Raw genomic sequence first — 11,364 nt, 5'->3', positions numbered from 1 at the left:
TGTTGGAATTAGGTTATGAGCTTAAGCTTTTGAAATTTATTGGCAATCAGCCATCCAGTGTCTGTCCAGATGTAAAGTTGCGTTAATATTACTTAAAAAGGTATGATAAACATAAGATCCCATACACTTTAAATTTTATTGATATGTACACAAGTTTGGCTAACTGATGACAAACTACATCTACATAATAATGACGATAATAGTTTGGTTTTATCGCATGTGAGAGAGAGAGAGAGAGAGAGAGAGAGAGAGAGAGAGAGAGGCTCATTTTTGCTTTATCTTAGATTTTCTTTTGACATTTGCAGTACAAAGAATTAATTAAATGGATTGTGCAGAGTGGCAGGTAAGCGTTTGTTAAGAATTCGCCTACATTTTATTCAAATTTATTCAAAGTAAAATATTATATTGTTTATGCCTTGGTAGTCTGAAACTTGACCTCAATGATAATAATAATAATAATAATAATAATAATAATAATAATAATAATAATAATCATCATCATCATCATCATCATAATGATAATAATGATAATACAATTGCCTTTGGTAATGATAAATTAGCTATTAGATTTCTGTTGCATGTAAAAGATTTTATAGTATAATTTTACATGAATAATAATATCCTTAAATCCATTCATTAATCCTTTCATAAAAACTGAAAATAGACAACAGCGCCAAGCGAGAAAGTGTTCACTTTGACGGAGAGACGTTAAAAAGACAGAAGACTTCTTATGCCTGCTTTAAGTAGAAAAGCTCCTCAGTATAATATACACAACAGAAAAAACAATAAGACGTAACTTCTCTGCGTCCTCAACATTTTATGGGGAAAGAATATCTTGATTTTCATATTCAGGATATTTCTATATGGGGATGAAGGGTTGAAGAGGTTATTCGAATATGAATTGTACAAATTCGTCTATATAGGGCAAAGAGCTATATGCATTTTGATATATAATTTATTGTACAATTTTGTTGATATTGCACGCTGTCTTATTCCTTCACCATAAAACGTTGACTGGACATCTTTAACCTATGATTTTTATACATATAATAACTATATACATAATTCCTATAAACGCTTGACTTACTATCAATGGTTAGAAAATTTTGTAAAATCTCCCTCTACTCTGTAGGTTTACTTTGTTCAAATAACGATTCTAGATAAGTAATATTTACACATGGCATCACTTACAAGTTTCACCTAATTGTTTATAAATATATTGCTACTGTATATACAGACACAAGAAATAAGTGTCAATTTATTACTTTTTCATCGGCCAAGTAAAGAAATGATAAAAATAATTTTCTTTTCTGATCTAATGGTTAAGAACATTAAACTGTTGATGTATAGAATTATTTTGTTTTATTTCGTTCGCAATTATTATCCACTTTTAGATAATCACATAAGAATTATGAATTTTTTTAATTTGGTCAAAGGCGTGTTTCCATAGATTCCATTGCTATAAACGCGTCATTATTCTATCAACATTCATGATGCACTTTTAACTTACCATTTTACATTGAAGTAAATTGTAACATAACTTTGCTGTAATTAAAAGCGGTAATGAATGGTTCCATTGAATTACCTTCAAATTAACATCTTAGAAAATCGTACATAATTATGGACTTCCCGTGATGTTTGCAGTCGAACTGATTTTTCATGTCACAAAGGTTTATATAGAAAAACAAGCCACGTGCATCAGTAAAACACGTGACATGCAACGGCACACAGACGCCCAGCTAAGAAAACTGTGTGGTGGTCTATTGAAGACCAAACCACGTGACTATTGCAGGTTGCCATCAGAACTTGATTGGATGGCAAGCCTTGGTGTTCATCCGCTTGTCTTTTTATGTTTCTGTCTGCGTGTGTGGATGTCTTCAGGAGGATGAAGTAACTAACGCTCATACGTTGTGTACCCTAATGGGGTTGATCTGACCCTCAGCAATTCTCGAGGAATAGGAGCCTAATAAGAGTGCCAAGGGTAACAGGCTTCATTCGGTGTCCGGGTCCGCCTGCGAAGTGGGCGAGACGGACAAGTCCCTGGGCGGGGGAGACGAGGACGGATGGGCGGCGAGCAGGGATGCTGTGTGGGATGATAGGTTGAGGGGAGGGTAGTAGTCCGGTCGAGGGGGCAGGAATGGTGGGTACGGCAGACCCATCAGGGCATGAGGTGGTGGGTATGGGAAGCGCGCCAGCGAAGGGGGCGTCAGGGGAGCGAAAGCGGACGCCCTTAGGGCCACTGGGTCAGGGACGAGGTCGTGGTGTCGCAGTTCGGGGGAGCGGGGAGGTGACGGCCTCTGCTGCTGTGGGTGATGGTGATGCTGCAAGTGGTGGTGAACCAAGGGATGCTGGTGGTGCTGGTGCTGATCATTGTTGTTGCTTTCGTGGGGGTGGTGGTGGTGGTGATGATGGTGATGAGGGCTCGTGTTGGTGTGGGAGGAATGCGTTGATGGCGTAGACGCAGCGGTGGAGGCGGGGAGCGCGTACAAAAGCGTCTGGATGGCTCTGAGGACGTCTCCTCCGCATCTCAAGAGAACGGCCTCTAGGACTTGCACCTTCCTGCCGGGGAAGAGTCTCACCAGGGTCTCCATGCTGGACAGCTTAGCCATGTCCTGGACGTTGGCCGTCGGGGAAACTGCCGGGTCTTCGTCGTCCTCGTCTGTTTCTCTGCGAGCTGCTTTCGTGGGGCGTTCTGGTTCCTCGTCGTCGCTGGGATGGTCGCGACTCGCATTAGAGACTTCTGTTGTGGGCTGAGGGGGTGTGGGCGTGGCGTTGCCTGGAGGAGAAGTGGATGGTGCCACCTTCAGGCTGAGAGGTTCCTCTCGTACTGGGGAGGCTGGAGAGCCACTTCGGGCGTCATCGTCGTGGCGAGGTCGCTTGCTTCCGGCTGAGGAGAAAGACAAAAGAATTAGACATTATATTAATCGTTAATGGGGATAATGATGATAATCATGTTTAGCAATGGTGACAGTATTGGTAAAATTGTTTAATTAAACTTAAATCAATGATAGGAACATATATTTAAGGAAAATCCTCTTTGGATCATATTGAATAAAAAAAAATCATTATGGATTAAATACTGTCTAAACAATCAGTAAATACACATTTAATTGTGTTTTGCTACATATTATATAAGATCCTGCAAATCTGTACCTTTCAAAGGTTCCTCTTCATTTTAAGACAGTAAGAAAATGAGCATTCTCTCTCTCTCTCTCTCTCTCTCTCTCTCTCTCTCTCTCTCTCTCTCTCGTTTATGGGCCAGTGGGTATATGACAGACCTAAAACTATGACTTCGCAACGAGAATGGCAATAAATTAGCATTGTTTCCCACTGATATTTACAATCAAACCCTTTTATTTCGTTCCCCTGTACTTCATGCTGAATTAGAAATTAACAATCGATGCTTACTGTAGTGTTTATAACTGATTGATTTTTTCATGTAATCGGTCGTTGCAACAATTATAGTTACATTAGTGATATGTTGCTTTTTTCTATAGTTTGAATAATCCCAGTAAGAGTTTACCTATGAATTTTTATTGTCATCATTATTGGCGTTGTTGTATTGGTATTGCTGCTGTTAACGTTATTGCGCAAGCTAACCTACAGTATCTGTTATTCAAAAAGAAAAAAAAAAAAGATTATGTTTGGTTAGGCTCCAGACTTCCTATTTGGAAAAGATTGATAACCAAAATTATTGACATTCCAAATTTTTTGTAAAGTTTGTTACCTGTCCTCTTTTATTCACTTATCGCTCTTTTCTTTATGCAAATCTGAAGACGGGCTCATGCATATAACTGTATGCAATGTATGTGCATATGAAAAGGGAAACGCGTGCTCTCGTGACAAGCGCTCACACATACACAAACGCCTGCGTACGCACGCACACACACACGCACACGCATTGTTCCGAATAAAACCCAATTAATTCCTGTACTGTGGTAGGCGGTAGAAGCCGCGGGGTCGGTCGGATTGAGTGACATAATTGAGAAGAGTTGAGTCGAGTCTCTTTATTAATGTGTGTAAACCCTCTTCTAAAGTTTATTCCGAAATGTTGATGCGGTGGCCGGGCGTTGATGATGTCTATCTTTCGTTGCAAGAGAAGAGAAAAGGTGGGGGGGGGGCGGCAGAGGGAGAGAGGGAGAGGAAGATGAGAATGGAGTGGCAGCGGTGGAAGAGAAAGGAACATTTGCATTTTGATAGCCAGCTGTCAAATGCGTTGAAGTCGTCCCCTTACAAGAAACAAAACCCATACTAATTTGTAGGCATCAGTAACCCCGATTAAACAGCTTTGCTCTAATTAAATTATTTCACATTTTAATCACGCCTTTTCTTCCCTGGAGAAAGAGGGAGCTTATAGAGAGGGAGAGGGGGGAGGGAGACAGGGGGAGAAGTGGGAACACGAGGAGAAAACAAAATTGATTGCATTTTAACGACTTGGCTGGCGGGTGAGAGAGAGAGAGAGAGAGAGAGAGAGAGAGAGAGAGAGATAGTCCCTTTCAGTCTTCAAGATGATAATTTAAATTTCTAATCCTTGAGACTTTGGGTACTGGATTTACAATTAAGGAAAGTAAGAAATGATAAAAAGAAGTTTAGAGATTTTTAATTTCATTCGATTGTGGATCTCGCCCGCGGAGAACACCCAGCCTTAAATTTAGGCTGCTGATTCTCCTGCTGCTGCTGCTGCTCCTGCTGCCACTGCTGCCTCTGCTGTTCTGTCAAGGTTTGAAGGAGGTTAGGGGATGGGGTGGAGTGGGGGAGAACCCCCTCTGCCCCCCCCCCCCCCCTCCCACCCCCCTCTCGACCAACCCCAGTCGCTACCGCGGGGGTTTAAAAACGCCCAGCTGTCGACTTCAGAAGTTAGATATCTATTCGGATCGCATTTTATATCCTCTTCTGAATTATATTCCTTTTGGTAAATAGATGGTAATTATGAATGCGAAGGGCATTTTTATCGTGCATGGGTAAATATACATTGTTTTATTACGGCCGTTTCTTCGTTTCTGAGAGGAAAGTTAAAAGGCTATTATACAAGTTTCATGGTTGATGATAATGTTAATAAAAATAGTAATAGTGATAATCATAATTCACTACTTTCCCCATTGCCGTAAACTAGCTATTGATACAATTGAAATATTACAAAAATGGTGAAAAGTTATAACATGCACCTTGAATAGAAATTAACAAGTGTTAGCTATGTATATATATATATATATATATATATATATATTTATATATATATGTATATGTATGTATATATTATATATATATATGTATGTATATATTATATGTATATATATATATATATATATATATATATATCTTTCCAGTCGCGCACAGCGGCATTGGCAGACATATAATTACTTAGACTTTCCCTGTCCCCCGGGTACGGGGAGGAGTAGCAGTCATACCCTAGTGAGAGGGGCGGTAGTTTGAAAAGGGGAAGGGGGAGGGAAGGGTTGAATTTATGTTTGTGTGTGTGTGCATATCTATCTGAATATTTAACAGTTATTTTTTGACGGGTCGCGTACACTAGTACTGAAATAAAGGGTTTGACCAAGTCAGATGTTTCCCACGTTACATGATTTTTCTATTGTTATTTTGTATTTAGCACCATTGATAATAATTACCATTCATGAATTTCTCTAAGCGGTATAGATCATACGGTAAATTGCTTAGCATCTACGCCAAGTTAATATCATAATGTCCATTTAAATCACCTCCAATAGAACGAAAATGCCCTCCCTTGCAAGACTTATTTCACGATCGACTAGGTTACATTCATGATGGAAAAATGTCAATTATAACAAGTTTTTTTCGTGATATATGGTGGTGCTTATCAACTTTTAAGTTGTCCATAAGACCCGTGACCTGCAGAGATTATTAAACTCTTCATTAAGGTATTTTGACAGTCGCAAAACAGTTTGGGGCATTTAACGATGCCACCTTTTCCCGTCAAGCCAATTTCCGCGTCTATTGCATTTATTCTCTCTCTCTCTCTCTCTCTCTCTCTCTCTCTCTCTCTCTCTCTCAAACTATAATGTTCGACCCTTCCTTGCCATTTTTAGCATTACGCTAAAATAAGCATTTATACTGTATATACACACGCACACACACACACACATATATATATATATATATTATATATATATATATATCTATATATATATATATATTATATATATATATATATATATATATATATACATAAATGTGTGCGTGTAACATCAATAATTAAAGAACCCTCCAAGTCTCTCTTCTGTAATGTTGAGTTAAAAAATATGAATCTCTCTCTCTCTCTCTCTCTCTCTCTCTCTCTCTCTCTCTCTCTGATTGCACTATCAAAATGTAAAATAAATTGAAGAGTGTGACATCCCGCTCGGGCTACGTCACATCTCGGGGCCCCCGCATAAGAGGAAGAAGAAGACGACCCTTTTACGAGCGACGCCATTAAAAACAGGAGCAGTTGACTGAAATATCTTGATTCTTTTGTGCCCACCGAGGAAGTTTTGCCGCCGAAAATTATCGCGCCGTCGACTTCTGCCTTTTGTTCTGTGGCCTAATTTTTTTGGCAGGACGCAAAAATTAGGAGAAAGTGATGCGACGGCAACCTTCCAAAATTCTTTGCCTTCGAGGTATTTACCATTGTCTTCGGAGATTTTCAAATGGGATACTAAATCCTCCACTCCCGGGATTTACGGAACATATTATCATTGTCGTTTTCGTCGTTTTGTGGCAAGGGGGGGGGGGGGGGTTGAGGAATGGGAGGGGGAGGGGAGAGAGGGTGAAATGAAAGTGAAGAAAATAATGAAAAGAAGGAAAGGTTTTCGACTTTGATTTTAGATGTTCGTTCTTGGGAAAGGGGGCCACGCGCCCCCTCCTCTTTCTTATTCTTTCTTTCTTCGGGTCTTCATTCTTTCATCTATTCTTGGAAAAGAAGAGCGTATTGAGTAAATCTACGATTCTTTTTTTCTTTATGTACCTTATTATCATGAGCTGATTTAAACCAACTGTGTTAGCGCCAAGAACACGTGGGGGCATTTGCTGGCTTTTATTGTATAGTTATGCCGTGTTAATTCAGGTGAAAGATTCTGATAATCTCGAGAGGAGATAAAAAGCGATTTTGGCAATCTATTGTTCACGGGTGCCATCGGGCTTCTTGAGATATCTCTGACAAAATACATAACCTGACAAAGTACAGTATGAAAGCTTTATCGATGGTATTACTTGCCTACAATCAAAAGCAGAACACTTTAGATGATCTATGTAATTGGTGTTATGCGTGCCATTGTTGTTATTACAAGTATACCCGGTCCGTCAAAAATGACTTCTAAATATTTAGATACACACGCACACATAGTTTCAACCCTTCCCACCCCTCCCCCGTTAATAGTTGCAGCACGGCAGTTTCGACAATTTGTGGGAGATTGTGGTTTCCTAGTGTACCTCCCAGGGTACCTCTCTAACCAGGGTATGACTACTCACTCTCTGAGTGTATCTCTTGGGGGTACTCCCTCTCACCAGGAAATGAGTACATTCCTCTCCCTACCTGAGGGACGGGGAGAGCCCGAATAGTTATACGTCTGGCAATGCCGCTGAGCGTGACAGGAATATATATATATATATATATATATATATATATGCCAAACCCGTGGGTCTTTATTATTATTATTTTGTTATTGTTATTATTATTATTGTTGTTGTTGTTGTAGAGTTAATTTCAGAAAGCATTGTGTGAATGAACTATCGTAATTGTGTATTCTATTGACTTGTAATACTTGTTTTTTTTCTTCGCGCAGGGTCACATGCATTCATGCAAACTCACTTGTGCTCTTAATCAGGTTATGATTACAAGTTTAATATTGAACATGATCAACTTACAAGGACGAAGGTGATAACAGATACACAACCGGTTGCCGTTGTAATACGGCTTGATTCGAAGCTAGTGGAATTTAAGGATTGACTTATTATTCTTTTCTAATTTCTTACTACCCAAAATGTCAGTTCGAAGTAGGCATTGTAGTTACTCATATGACCTTTTCCCGGAGGCAAAGCTTCTTTTGTAAAGTCCTTTCCTTACTTCGTATGGACTTGAAGTGCGTTATGACAAGTTGTGCTTTTAGCCGGTATTTTTTTAAAGACATTTGGTAGCAAATAATTTTAGAACCTACTACGTAAATTTTCGCTGATAATCACATTTTTACGGCGAAAATGCCAAGATTCTATAAGGAACATATTCGTCAGATCTTCGGCGAAAGGAGCAATCTCACCTGGTCATCGATGTAAGGACATTGCTTTCAAATCTTCGCCAATTATAAGTCATACGAGTTATAGACTCCATCTGGGTCGGATGAAAGTAATACATCACCTTGTATATATGATAAGCGACTTATGGTTGGAAAGGGGTCTTTTAAGATCCTGGGTCCAAGGGTGAACGCCAAAAGGGTTGAAGGGCATGGGCCCCTGGGCTGTGGTGGCTCCCCTCGTGCATCGGGGAGGCTCCGAAGGCACACAGACACTCAATCTCGCTCTTGGCCACCCAGCATAGGAGTTATGAACCCAAAACTTCCCGCTTTCGGGTCATCCTTCGAGCGGTCGTTATGGCTTGCCAGGAATCCAGACATATTGTTTCTCATATGAAGTCTTGTCCCGCGCCTATGCCGTCATAACTCAGCCATCCGGAGGCCGCCCCAAGGGCGCAGTGACCGCACCTCTCCTATAAGAGTTTCACCCTTCCGGACGAGAGTTTGTTGATGATCTATAATCTGTCATGATATTGTTCAGACGATCGGGCGGTGACAAAACGATCGGATGGAAGAGCCTCCCCCATGCCTCATCCCTCACACCATGACCTCCACCACACCCCCTCCCTTTCCCCTTTTATTTTTTTTTTCTCTCTCTCCCTTTCTCTACTTCTTCTTCCCCTCTAAGTGAAGCAAGATTGTCCGTACGAAAGCAACCGATTACACCGATCTGGTTAATCCCAATTCGGGTGTTCGAGGAAAGGACGAATAGTTGATGGCTGAGATTGACGAATCAAGTTCTTTTGAGATTAGCGAACACTTGTTGTTCATGTTCGGTCCCTTTCTGTTTTGCAGAGAGAGAGAGAGAGAGAGAGAGAGAGAGAGAGAGAGAGAGAGAGAGATGGGTACGATAGTGCGGTAATTATTGAGGACATCAGTTTGGTTCTCTGTCTCTGGGTCCTGTGATCGATTATTACTTGGACCAAGAATTGGAGAAGCTATGGGGACTATTATCGAGGTCTTTATTAAAAGCTTCTCCGCCGTTCTTCATATTTATGGCTTCAAGCTCTCGTTCCTTGTACGCTGTAAAACACCAGAGTCTGTACCGTGGCTGGATACTGACTATATTGGAGAGTAAACGTCTTTTTTTTTTCTTTTCACTTTTGTGGAACCAAGATCGACTAAACTCAAAATCCAATTAGGTAAACAGGTATATTTACGTACCGTCGGTGATATTAATTATTATTATTACTAGCCAAGCTACAACTCTAGTTGAAAAAGCAGGATACTGTAAGCCCAAGGGCTCCAACAAAAAATAGCTAGGTGAGGAAATTGGACTTAAAGAGAAGTAATGAAAAATTGATATAAGATATTTTAAGATCAGTAACAACGTTAAAATAGATCTTTTACAGTATATATAAACTTTAAAATACTTGATTATTGTAAAGTAACATTTTGAACTAGCGTTAATGCTCTCTCTCTCTCTCTCTCTCTCTCTCTCTCTCTCTCTCTCTCTCTCTCTCACGTGCCCAGTTCACTTCTTTTACGACATGGAAGCAATTACAAACTTTCCGTTCATTGTGATATGTCTTGTTTTATGACCACACAAGATCAATCCTTTCTCAGACGAACTCTATTATTTGTTTACCGAAAAGCCTTATGGAACAGGCAACCAAATACCCGTACATAGCCCAGGCCCAAAGAATATCTGAGGGAATTTCGGGAAGGGTGTAATTTGAACCATAACAGAAGAAAAAACTCACGATAGAAGCTGAAATGTTTTTTCCTTCGTAAATAAAAGCTGCAAATATTAATTTCTTTTGACACTGCATTAATGCTAACAATTTTGATGTAAAATTTGTCGGTAAAAATCGCCAATTGCTTATGGCATATTATCTGAAATGTCTTTATCGTTCATATTAAAACCTGTATCATTGGATATGGCTGTTCGATGCATCCCCTTTCCTTAAGGAAAGATTCCAGACATTTCCTCTGTTACATAGGATCTTGTATTGAGTTTTAGGTTAAGACAGAGGGTCCCTGCGGTGGGTCGGATGAGGTGAGTGGGGAGGGTTGGGGAATGGGGCCGACTAGGAGGATTCATTTATGCAAATATCTGAGAGAGAGAGAGAGAGAGAGAGAGAGAGAGAGAGAGAGAGAGAGAGAGAGAGAGAGAGAGAGTAGTGGAGACAAATGACCCCAGAGAATGTCGGGAATGCGCTGTAGATGGCAACACTGCCGCCGTCAGCGCTTTTGATGACACCTCCAAACAAAAGAACGCCTCCGTGGTGGTAATACTTGCCACGAATGTTCCCTTCGGAGGATGAGAATTGGGGAAGGAAGGGAAATGAGGGGGAGCTCGTGGGATGACGATGGGGAAAATTGCGTTGTTCTGTAATGAGAAACCAATCGTGAATGGCCTAATCATAGTATGGAGATCTTGGGTCTAATGACGTCCTAACGGAACGCGTAAAATGGACCCCCGAAAACAATGAACGTATAAAGAGATTATGTACTGCTGGACACAGGAATTCCTGGCACACCCTCGTTCTGAGGAAGTACACTCTGTCACACCCATACTGCGCGGTGATGTCCCGTATTTATCCCCAACCCACCACCTCTGCCATTTCTCCCTACATCTGTTTGGTTACTCTCCGCACAGTAAGGGTATGACTGGGTGCACATCCTCAGAGTGAGGTGTGCCAGTAATTCTGTTTCCAACTGTACGTAGATGTAGCCTTAAAAGTGCCATGTTCAGTTGGCGTGTAGATGAGTGGAGTCAGGTTCAAGGATTAGATTAAAGTTTTGACAGTGAATGTGTTTCGGATTTGTTTAGTTTGCCTTAATTAATTAATTCTAGATTTGGAATTTTTGAAATGATTGTCCAAGTCAGGAATTCTATATTTTGAAATGATGATCCGTGTTTTGAGTTGTTGATTTTGCATGGGTAAAATAATTTAGAATAAATAATTATACAGCAATGGTTAAAATTCAGACCTATGGATTACACAGTTGTGTTCAGAAATGGATATACGTAATTAGAGCTAGAAGCTTGTGTGGAAGTAATGAATAGAGATAAAGTTAATCCCTAAAGAGATCAGAGGAAGAAAGACGGTTAAAAAGA

General features: G+C 40.3%; 1 protein-coding gene across 1 annotated transcript in view; it reads right to left on the bottom strand.

Annotated features, from left to right (window-relative positions):
• Positions 1-1,477: 1,477 nt before the first annotated feature.
• Positions 1,478-11,364, bottom strand: part of LOC137614641 (doublesex- and mab-3-related transcription factor A2-like) — a 390,991-nt gene continuing 381,104 nt past the window's right edge. The window contains exon 2 of the mRNA XM_068344340.1: positions 1,478-2,887. Coding sequence (XP_068200441.1) covers positions 1,992-2,887 — 896 coding nt within the window. The 3' untranslated portion in view covers positions 1,478-1,991. The remainder of the gene's footprint in view (positions 2,888-11,364) is intronic.

The sequence above is a fragment of the Palaemon carinicauda genome, chromosome 21, assembly GCF_036898095.1.
Source record: "Palaemon carinicauda isolate YSFRI2023 chromosome 21, ASM3689809v2, whole genome shotgun sequence".
Lineage (NCBI taxonomy): Eukaryota > Metazoa > Arthropoda > Malacostraca > Decapoda > Palaemonidae > Palaemon > Palaemon carinicauda.
Note: the sequence above shows the minus strand (reverse complement) of the source record. Positions and strands in the feature narration are given on the sequence as shown.